This window comes from Tupaia chinensis, unplaced genomic scaffold, assembly GCF_000334495.1.
Source record: "Tupaia chinensis unplaced genomic scaffold, TupChi_1.0 Scaffold000104_1, whole genome shotgun sequence".
Taxonomy (NCBI): domain Eukaryota; kingdom Metazoa; phylum Chordata; class Mammalia; order Scandentia; family Tupaiidae; genus Tupaia; species Tupaia belangeri.
Window position 1 is genome coordinate 680,483 of NW_006159568.1, and position 10,776 is coordinate 691,258.

Consider the following 10,776-nt stretch of genomic DNA (forward strand, 5'->3'; position numbering starts at 1 on the left):
ATGTTTCACTGTCCCCTACATGTTACCTACACGTTACCATCTAACACGCTGTGACTGATTTGCTGTCCTTATGTGTTATGTAATGTTACCGTCTAACACACCGTGTGACTGACTCACTGTCCCATGTTGCGTGTTACCGTCTAACACACCGTGTGACGGACTCACTGTCCCCTCTATTGTGTGTTACCGTCTAACACACGGTGTGACTGACTCGCTGTCCCCTATGTTGCGCGCTACCGTCTAGCACACCGTGTGACTGATTCGCTGTCCCCTATGTTGCGCGTTACCGTCTCGCATACCGTGTGACTGACTCGCTGTCCCCTATGTTGCGCGTTACCATCTAGCACACCGTGTGACTGACTCGCTGTCCCCTATGTTGCGCGTTACCATCTAGCACACTGTGTGACTGACTCACTGTCCCCTATGTTGTGTTACCGTCTAGCACACTGTGTGACTGACTCGCTGTCCCTTGTGTTACCTATGTGCTTCCATCCCACATGTTGTGTGACTGACCACCCCCTATGTGTTACCTACATGTTACTAACACACCGTGTGACTGACTCGCCGTCCCCTACGTGTTACCTACGTGCTGCCGTCTGACACGCTGCATGACTACCTCCCTCACTCTGCAGTCTACTGTGCACCTGCCCCATCTGAATGGAAGGGAAAGGAGCTGCTCTTCATCGGGTCCTAGGTGCCGAACGCTGCCTGGTGCACAGCAGGCCCTGGGTGTTTGCTGAAAGCAGGAACACACACCATTTCCCTCTCTGTGCTCAGAGATAGAAGCGCTGCCAGCATTTCTCTGCCCCCAAACCCTTCTCTAATGTCGAGTGACCTCTATACAGTGCCCAAGGCAGGGAGGGGAGAGGGAAGTAGGGGTCTGTAAGGAAATGAGGTCCTGGGTCACTGGGGTTCAGCGTTGCAGAGTGAGAATGCGGCTTACAGAAGAGGTGCCCTGCAGCTGGCTCTGGCCCCTCCGTGCAGCCACACAGCAAGGGCGGGGTGGGGGTACTGATTTGCTTTTGAGCCTGCCTCTTCTTCTGGACTGCCAGCTTAAGTAGAGACAGCCTCGGGACCAGCAGATGGCATAATGGCTATGTCGCTGGACTCCCATGCAGTTGCCCGCAGTTCAAGTCCCTGACCTGGTGGCTTAAATTCATGCCAGGCACGTGTGCATGCATGCCCAAGACCCCGAGAGGAGAATAGAGAAGGGATTGCGGCGTGGCCATCCCCCTGGGGGGTGATTTCTTGCTTTCTGTTTGTCTATCTCTGTCTTTCTGGTGAGCACATGCACCCTTATAGCAAAAACCTCTCAAAAAAAAAGAGTAGAGACAGTCTCATTTGCTCTCTTTTTGGTTGTTGCTGTTTTTGTTTTCTTTTTATTTTTTTCTGGGAGAAAGAGAGAGAGACCCCCACCCCAACAAGGGCCTCATACCGTGACCATAGGCATGCAGGTGCCCAGAAAGCTCAAAGAAGTCTCCAGATGGGAACCCAGAACATCCCCATGTGGGTCAGCCTCACGCAGCGTCACTTTTTTTTTAAGATTTTTTTTTTTTGAGAGATTTTTGCCATAGGGCGCGTGCGCTCACCAGACAAACAGAGACAGAGAGAAAGAAAGCAAGAAATCACTGCCAGGGGGGATGGTCACACCGCAATCCCTTCTCCTCCATTCTTCTCTCGGGATCTTGGGCGCGCACACACACACGCCCGGCTTGAGTTTTAAGCCACCAGGTCTGGGACGCGAACTGCGGTCAACTACGTGGGAGTCCAGCGACATAGCCATTCCGCCAACTGCTGGTCCCCCTACAATTATTTTTTATTTAACTTTATTTACTTAATTTTTAACTTGACCAGAGAGGGATAGAGGAGAGAGAGAGAGGGAAAGTGAGAGAGCAAGTCGCCAGGTCTGGGACTCGAACCACAGTCAGTCATGTGGGAGTCCAGCGCACTTAAACACCATGCCACCTGCCGGCCCCACAGCATCCCGTTTTAAGGCCGTACCATTATCTTGCCCTTCATTTGTTCCCATTCTCTCTCCAGTGGGCTTACCACAGGACCTGCCCAGAAAGGTGGGACGTGGTGGGGAATGAAACCCAGAACTTGAGACCGTCACTCCCGTCCCACCACACCCAGGCACCCCGACAGAACCAGCAAGGCAAGCGAGAATTCAGAAAAGGCACTTTATTTCAGGACTTGATTTTTTTGCCATGATTTTCTACTGATTCTTCTATGATAGTGTCGTCTTCTTCAATGGTGACCAGGACCTTCTTGCCCACTAGATTAAAGATGTCTTCAGGAGGATAACCTTTAGGCTCACCCACCTTCACAGTGAGCATGTCCAGTGTTAGAATGGTGCCTTCTGGAATTTTCACTCTGGCCACCACAGACTTGCCCAGCTGCGGACAAAATGAAGACTCAGAGCCAACGTCGCAGTAATTACTGCACCCTGCTCTCTCCACAAGACCCCTGTCAGTCTTCACAGGGTACCTTTAAGGCAAGGACACCATTGTCCCCGACAATACCCAGAACAGGACCACACAGATGGCAGGGATTCAGCCAGCGTGGGGTGAATGCAGACACTCAAAGGAGGGGCCTTTACAAAAACGTGCGAAGGAAAGGGCTCAGGCAGTGTAGCCCAGCAGAGCCAGGCTCAAACCCATCAGCTGGGTGTCAGCTGTGTGTTTTGGTTGTTCTGAGAAATGGGAAATTAACAGTGTCTACGTCAGCAAATACCTGCAAGGATTGATCATATCAAGCACACAGAACGGTGCTCACTACAGGAGAGCCGTGATCCCATCTGTCACCATCTACTTCGCCTCTCGTGGGAAACTTGGGAGAACTGAGCCCACAGAGGGCGGGTGACTGGGCCAAGTTACAGACAGCCAGGATGAAAAGCTTGAGGATGAGATTCCTGACTCCTGGCCCACTGCCCTGGAGGGACACAAGCTTCAGTGCCACTATATTTAGTGAATGGGAATGTGGAGAGCTCTCAAGATGGTGTGACTCTTGACTGTTATTCAGATGACAGAATAGGGGGATCCCAAGAAAGGGGGAGATAGGAGGGGGAGGAGGGGACTGAAGATACCTGAAGCTCGCGACCAGTGTTTCTGTCTCCTCCGTAACTGCTTTTAAACAAAATTTATATATGACTCTACATCCTCTAAGTAAGAGCTCAAGGAATCAATTCGGCTTGGAATTTATCACCAGGAAACAAAATGTTATAGTTGATGATTATCCAAGGATGTATCCCATTGTATTTCCCTATTTTGTCAGGGAGCCAAATTAAATGCTCAACTGTTGGAACTCTCATTCTGGCTTCTAACAATCATCTCCCCTCTCTAAGGCGGTTTATTCTTTTTTACTATTATTTTAATTTCCCGGTATAAACGCATCTTTAATTTGGAGGCAATAAATAGGCCCCACGAGAATAAAAGATGGCAACGATCCCCCCACATGTGGGTGTGTCGACCTTTGCCTCGACCAGACAGCTTGCAGCCGCTTAGGTGTATCTACAGATAGGCAGATTAGGTGTGGCAGTGACAGGACGGTGACTCTGTGACTCAGAGGATAAGAAGGTGAAGGCATGGCTTCTGAGAAGCCCAGATAGTCCGTGTGCCGGGCAGCGTTCCTCGGCCTCACCATCCTCTGTCTAGAGGTCCACCCTGCACAAAGACTGTTTGCATCATCACCCACCAACCCCCTTAGATAACTCATCCCCTCCCCTGCCATCCTGTGCCACTTCCATTTAGGAAATACCCCAGGTGCTTGTTCCAAATGCCTCACGAATCCAGTCTGCCTGAATATTTCTCACACTTGGCCTACTCCTCGGGACCTCGGCCTCGGCCTCACCCCAGGTGGTTGAGGAAACTGTTCAAATTCCGCTTCAGTGACATGTCTCCTGCTGCTCACGCGAGCCTGGGGAAACTTGGAGGGGCTGGGGCAACGTTCCTGAGCACCTCCTCGGCCGGGTTCAGGTAGGGCAGGCGCTGACTCCACCTCTCAGATAAGGTCATGGTGTCCCCTCTCCCCCAGAGCCAAAGCCGAACGGGGTCAGCAGGACCCACCTTCTCGTTGCAGGCCATCTCACAGGGCAGCAGCTGCTTGGCGGGGGAGCCCATGGCTTTCTCCACGAGGCGCACGGACCGCACCAGCTCAGCCAGCTCTCCAGGCTCCAGGGAGGCTGAGTGGTCACTCCCCTTCCAGGTCTTGTCCAAGGTTATGTGCCGCTCCAGCACCTTGGCCCCCAAAGCCACTGCGGCCACAGATATCGCTATGCCTGTCTCATGGCCAGAGTACCCTATGGGAATGTCAGGGAAGATCTTCTGATATTCCTTTACGATGGAAAAAGGAAAGAAAGGGTAAATGTTGTGGAGCTTCGGCATGCTCTCCAGAGCCAGGCAGATCTGAGTTGAGCCCATGTGGCCACTCACTAGCTCGGCAAGCACAGGCCAGAACCCTGCGGCTCTCTGAGCCACTCTCTCCTGGGAATAAGAACAGCACTTGCCGAGGGATGCTGGAAATGCACGAAGAGCACTTAGCACACCACTAATGCTCCAGAAACGATGGTTATTGTTATCACAATGAGTGCAGTGAGTATGTCCCACACTGCACAGACCACCAAGAATCACAACAGAACCATAACCGAATGCCTAAACTCATGCCAAAAGCACATGGCACATTTCATTCTCCCGAGCTGCTGAAAGCCAGTGTGCCATATACACAATCATCACCATCAATAATACATGCAGCCCAATCGCAAAATAATCCCTTGGTAGAAATGCTAAATAATTCATTAATCGGTTATCTATAATTCACGGAGGGCAACAAAAGACTTTCATGTGAATAAGTCCTGTCAGTGAGGGTGATCAGAAAGCTTAAGTACTGTAGAAAGACTCAAGTGTGGTTGAAAAAAAGATCAGGACAGTTGGGTGGCAAAGTCTTGGAAAAGCAGGTCAACAGTGACCCATGGAGTGTACCGGTTACAAAGTCAGGGAATTCAGGGAATCAGCAGTTAGCATAATGGCTATGTTGCTGGACTCCCACATAGTCAACCGTGGTTCGCGTCCCGGACCCGGTAGCTTAAACTCACGCCGGGCGTGTGTGCGTGCGTGCCCAAGATCCCAAGAGGAGAATGGAGGAGAAGGGATTGCAGCATGGCCATCCCCCCTAGGGGGTGATTTCTCTCACTTTCTGTCTCTCTGTCTCTCTCTGTCTGTCTGGTGAGCACATGTGCCCTATAGTGAAAATCTCTCCAAAAAAAAAAAAAAGAGAGAGAAGACATGATGGCACCTCATCTGGAAATGGAAAGGATAAGGAGTCTATGATATATTGAGAAAATCAAAGAAAATATCTATAGTCATATATACTCAGGTGTTAATTATGGTCTGGAATGGGGTTACAAAGACTATTTACTTCTTACATTATATATTTTAGGGTTGTTTGAATTAAGAACAAATTTAAGTTTTAAAAATTACATGATTTAGAGACCAGCAGATGGTGTAATGGTTACGTCACTGGACTCCCACATTGGCCTACCGCAGTTTAAGTCCCGGATTCAGTGGCTTGAAACTCACACTGGGCGTATGTGCATGCATGCCCCAAATCCCGGAAGGAGCATGGAGAAGGGACTGTGGCATGACCATCCTCCTACAGGGTGATTTCTTGCTTTCTGTCTCTCTGGCAAGTACATGCACCCTATAGCAAAAATTTCTCTAAAACAAAAAAGGAAATTATGTAATTTAGAGATGAGTTGAAAGTAGAGAAAAATCTATCAGGATGAGAAGGACAGAAAGTTTAGGCAAAAAAATAGCAGTGTCAGTTTCCAAAAAGGTTCCTTTTTTCTTTTTAAGTCACTGGGTCCCGGACTCAAACTGTGGTTGACTACATAGGAGTCCAGCGACATAGCCATTACGCCAACTGTTGACCCCCAAAATCGGTCTTTTTTTTTTTTTTAATGTTAACTATGAAGGCTAAGTAGCAAGAGGTTAAAAAAAACGTTGATATTATTATGGAAAAAAATACTGTACTGAAAGGGAAATATAAATAGAAAGGAGAATGGAAGAAAGGGGATTGAACTGTGGCCATCTCACCTGGGAAGCGATTTCTCGCTTTCTTTCTCACTGGTGAGTGCATGTGTCCTGTAGCAAAAGTCTCGAAAGAAAGAAAGAAAGAAAGAAAGAAAGAAAGAAAGAAAGAAAGAAAGAAAGGAAGGAAGGAAGGAAGGAAGAAAGAAAGAAAGAAAGAACGAAAGAACGAAAGACAGAAAGACAGAAAGAAAGACAGAAAGAAAGAAAGAAAGAAAGAAAACAGGCTCGGGATGTGTATGTGTGCGTGCCCAAAATCCTGATGAGGGGAAAAGAGATTGTGGCATAACCATGCCCCACCAGGGGGTGCTTTCTTTCTTGTGAGTGCATGCACTCTCTCTGGTAAGCAACGTAGGTCCTCTGGCAATAAAAAAAATAGAAACAAAAATAAAAATAAGTGTATGTGTGTGTGTGTGTGTGTGTGTGTGTGTAGTTCCATTAATGTTACTATAATATTTTTATGGTGATTACATATATGTGTGTGTGTGTGTGTGTGTAGATAGAGATGGCCTAAGACAATACGAAACAAAGGATTTGGAGGACCCAGCCCAGGTTCTAGCCCCAGCTTTACCACCAAGTGCTCTGGGATCTCAAGCTTCCCCTGGGGATTAGACTTCACCATCTGTAAAAAGGCAAAATCCTAGAGAGAAACATCTCCCTGTGTCATGGCTGTCACCATAACCAACGTGAGCCTCAGGGACACTCAGAATTAGGAAATAACAGAGCCAGCATATAACAGAGCAGACAAAGTCAGAAGTTTCAAGAAGTTCTCTTATAACTCAGTGTGAGAAAATGTTCTCTGCAGCGTTATTCACAAGAGTCAAAAGGTGGGAACATCTCCAATGTCCATAGGTGGAGAATGGATAAGCAGGTGTGGTATATACAGACAATGGAATATTATTCAGCTTGGAGAAGAAATGAAATTCTGGCACATGCTACAACCTGGATAAACTTCGAGGACTCAGTAAAAAGAGACAGATACAGGGACCAGCAGATGGCATTATGGTTACATCACTGGACTCCCACATGGTTGATTACAGTTCAAGTCCCAGGGACCTGATGGCTTAAAACTCATGCTGGGTTCATGTGCATGGGTGCCCAAAATCCTGAGAGAAGTATGGAGGAGATGGGATTATGGCATGGTCATCCCCCCAGGGGGTGATTTCTTGCTTCTTGTTTCTGTCTCTGTCTCTTTGGCGAGTATATATGCCCTATAGCAAAAAGTCTCTCTTAAAAAACAAACAACAACAACAACAACAACAAAAAATCATGCCAGGAATACGTGCATGCAGGCCCAAAATCCCAAGAAAAGAATGGAGGACAAGGGATTGTGGTGTGGCCATCTCCCTAGGGGGGATTTCTCGCTTTCTGGCTTTCTGTCTGTCTCTCTCTCTCCAGTGAGTGCATGTGCCCTATAACAAAAATCTCTCTAAAAAAAAAAAGAGACAGATACAAATGGAAAGAGAGTGTACGTTTCCATTTGTGCATGGTACCTACAGTAGTCAAATTCACAGACAAAAATAGAATGATGGTCGGCAGTGGCAGGGGGAGAAGGGAAAGTAAGTGTTTGATGGATGCAGAGTTTCACTTTGGGTTGACAGAAAGGTTCTGGAGATGCATGGTGGAGGGAGCACAGTGAAGAAATGTTAAGCCACTAAACAGTGCATCTAAAACGGTTAAAGCGGGGGGCCTGCAGGTGCCGTAGTGGTTAAGGCACTATACTTCTAAATGGCCAACCACGGTTTGCGTCTCAGACTGATGGCTTGAAAATCATGCCAGGTGCATGTGCATGTGTGACCCAAATCCCAGGACAATGGAGGAGAAGGAACTGCAGCGTGGCCATCCCCCTGGGGGTTGATTTCTCATTTCCCCTCTCACTGTCTCTCCGTTTCTCTCTCTCTCTCCTATGAGTGCACGCATCCTATGACAAAAACTTCCCTCTCTCTGTTTCTCTCTGGCAAGTGCATGCATCCTATAGCAAATTAAAGATAAAGTGTGCATGATAGTCACCCCCACCACCAAAAAAAAAAAATGAAGAAAGAAAGAACAAGGCTATGTCTTTTCTTAAGTGGGCCAAGGAAAGCCCTCATACTGTGGCCCAATCAGGTAACAGCCCCCCTCCTCTTGCTCACAGAGATGACGCGCAGGTTGACGTCCTCGGGCAGGAGCGGGTAGGCACTGGTGCACTGCAGGAAGCAGAAGTTGGGGTTGAGGGGCTTCACAATCTGATAGACTTGCTTCATGGTGTCCATGGACTGCATCCCGCTGGAGATCACCATCGGACGACCTGAGGAACCCACACCATACCACTGTTGCTTTCCCGTTGGGGTCCCGCCTCTCCCCAAGACACAACCCAACTGTTGGTCTCGTCATTCAGCTGAACTCTACAAACATCTCTGAAAACACTGTGCCAATAACTGCAGGGAACAGCGATGAGCTTGGTGGGTTCCTGCGCTCAACTGTAGGAAATGCAGACTCCTCACTGCCCCCCAACATTCTTCTTTAGCAATTAGAATACTTCATTAAGAGGACCAGCAGATGGCGTAATGATTATGTTGCTGGACTCCCACATGGCTGACCACAGTTCAAGTCCCAGACCTGGCGGCTTGAAACTCATACCAGGAGCATGTACATGGTGCATGCCCAAAGTCCCAAGAGGTGAATGGAGGAAAAGGGATTGTAGCATGGCCCTCCCGCCTCTTGGGGTAATTTCTCACTTTCTGTCGCTCTCTCTCTGTCTCTCCAGCGGTCACATGTACCCTATAACAAAAATCTCTCTAAGAAAAAAAACAAGAATTACTTGGCAGTTAGCGTAATGGCTATGTCGCTGACTCCTATGTAGTCGGCCGTGGTTCAAGTCCTGGACCCAGTGGCTGGAACTCATGCTGGATGTTGTGCATGCATGCCCAAGATCCCGAGAGGAGAATGGAGGAGAAGAGATTGCGGCGTGGCCATCCCCCCCAGGAGGGTGATTTCTCGCTTTCTGTCTCTCTGTCTCCCTCTGTCTTTCTGGTGAGCGCAGATGCCCTATAGCAAAAACCTCTCAAAAAAAAAGAATTACTTATTTAATTTTATTATTTAATTTGCTGTAGGATACATGCATTCACCAGAGAGACAGAGAGAAAGTGAAAATGCAAGCTTAAATAATAATAAAAATAATAGTAATGATAAATACAATTTTTTTAAAAAGAGAAGTAAATGCTGATCGAAATGAGGTTTCTAAACTTTGTCTTCATAAACTCTACCTCAGAGTGGGCTGCCATTAGGGGAGTAAAAATATGAAAGTTTAGATTTTCTGACAAGAATTAGACACTTACCTTTTTTGGCTGTCTTTTCCAGATATGGAAAATTGTTAGTGTCCCCAGAACCAACTTTGAAAAATGGAACATTCAGTTCATGCAGAAACTCAACCGCCATCTACAGAAACCAAAAGGAGAGCTCCTTTCACCATTGTTCGAAAACGCTGTCCTCCTGACAGGTGAGGGGGAACACCCTCATAGTCCAGTCAGAGGGACTCTCAACAGCTATAAAGTGGGCACTCCTCTCAGATTCATTCACTCACATCCACCCACTCATCCCCAATGAACACTTTTATTTTTAATTTGCCAAAGGGTATGGGCACTTGGAGAGAGAGCAAGAATGAGCAAGCACCTTCTGTGGGGCATGGTCACACCGCAGTCCCTTCTCTTCCGTGTGTCCCTTCTTTTGGGATTCTAGGCATACACGCACAAGGGGCTGGCATATTTCTTAAGCAGCGGGTCCAGAACTGGGCAGTCGGCCGTGTGGGGTCTAGCTGCCTTCACCAGCACACTACAGGTTGGTCCCCAACAAACATTTAGTAATGATCTGCGCTGCCTACAAAACCTGGCAAAGGACTGGCTTGGTGGTACAGCAGCAATGAGCTGCTCACGGGAAGGTGGATTCCACATGGGGACCGCAGTTTGAGTCTCTGGCCGGCAATCTGAAATAATGAGGGCACACACTTGACTACCAAGATACAAGGGCTGAAGGACTGGAGGAGGGGATTGTGGTGTGACCAGCCCCTGGGGAGGTGCTCTTCTCCCTCCTCCTCTTGTGCACATGCTCCATCATAGATTTTTTTAAAAAAGGCTTTTGGGGAACCAGCAGTTAGCATAATGGCTATGTCGCTGGACTCCCATGTAGTCGACTGCGGTTCGCGTCCCGGACCCAGTGGCTTAAAACTCACGCCGGGCGCGTGTGCGTGCGTGCCCAAGATCCCGAGAGGAGAATGGAGGAGAAGGGACTGCGGTGTGACCATCCCCCCTGAGGGGTGATTTCTCGCTTTCTGTCTCTCTGTCTCTCTCTGTCTGTCTGGCGAGCGCACGCGCCTTATAGTGAAAATCTCTCAAAAAAAAAGGCTTTTGTAGGGCTGGCTCTCAGCCTAGTGTTTAAGGGAGCTGGATCCCACAGGTCAACCGCAGAGTTTGAATCCTGGCATTGAGTTGGCAGCCTGAAAAACACACCAGGTGTGTGTGGTGTCCAAAATCTTGACAGGATGGGGAAACGGAGGAGGGATTGTCGTGTGACCACTCCCCATTGGGGGGTGCTTACTCCCTCTCCCTCCCTCTCTTTCTCTATAGTGAGCTCATGTACCCTGGTGAGCACATGTACCCTCGGGGAAAATTAAAAAAAAAAAAAATTCTGCTATGGGGCACAGACATTCACCAGAGAG

General features: G+C 48.2%; 1 protein-coding gene across 1 annotated transcript in view; it reads right to left on the reverse strand.

Moving 5' to 3' along the window:
- Positions 1-2,166: 2,166 nt before the first annotated feature.
- NANS (N-acetylneuraminate synthase) overlaps positions 2,167-10,776 on the reverse strand; it is a 25,808-nt gene continuing 17,198 nt past the window's right edge. Inside the window, exons 3-6 of the mRNA XM_006143698.2 lie at positions 9,401-9,500; positions 8,216-8,370; positions 4,065-4,331; positions 2,167-2,396 (exon numbers count right to left, since the gene is read on the reverse strand). Of these exons, the coding sequence (XP_006143760.1) occupies positions 2,187-2,396; positions 4,065-4,331; positions 8,216-8,370; positions 9,401-9,500 (732 nt within the window). The 3' untranslated portion in view covers positions 2,167-2,186. The remainder of the gene's footprint in view (positions 2,397-4,064; positions 4,332-8,215; positions 8,371-9,400; positions 9,501-10,776) is intronic.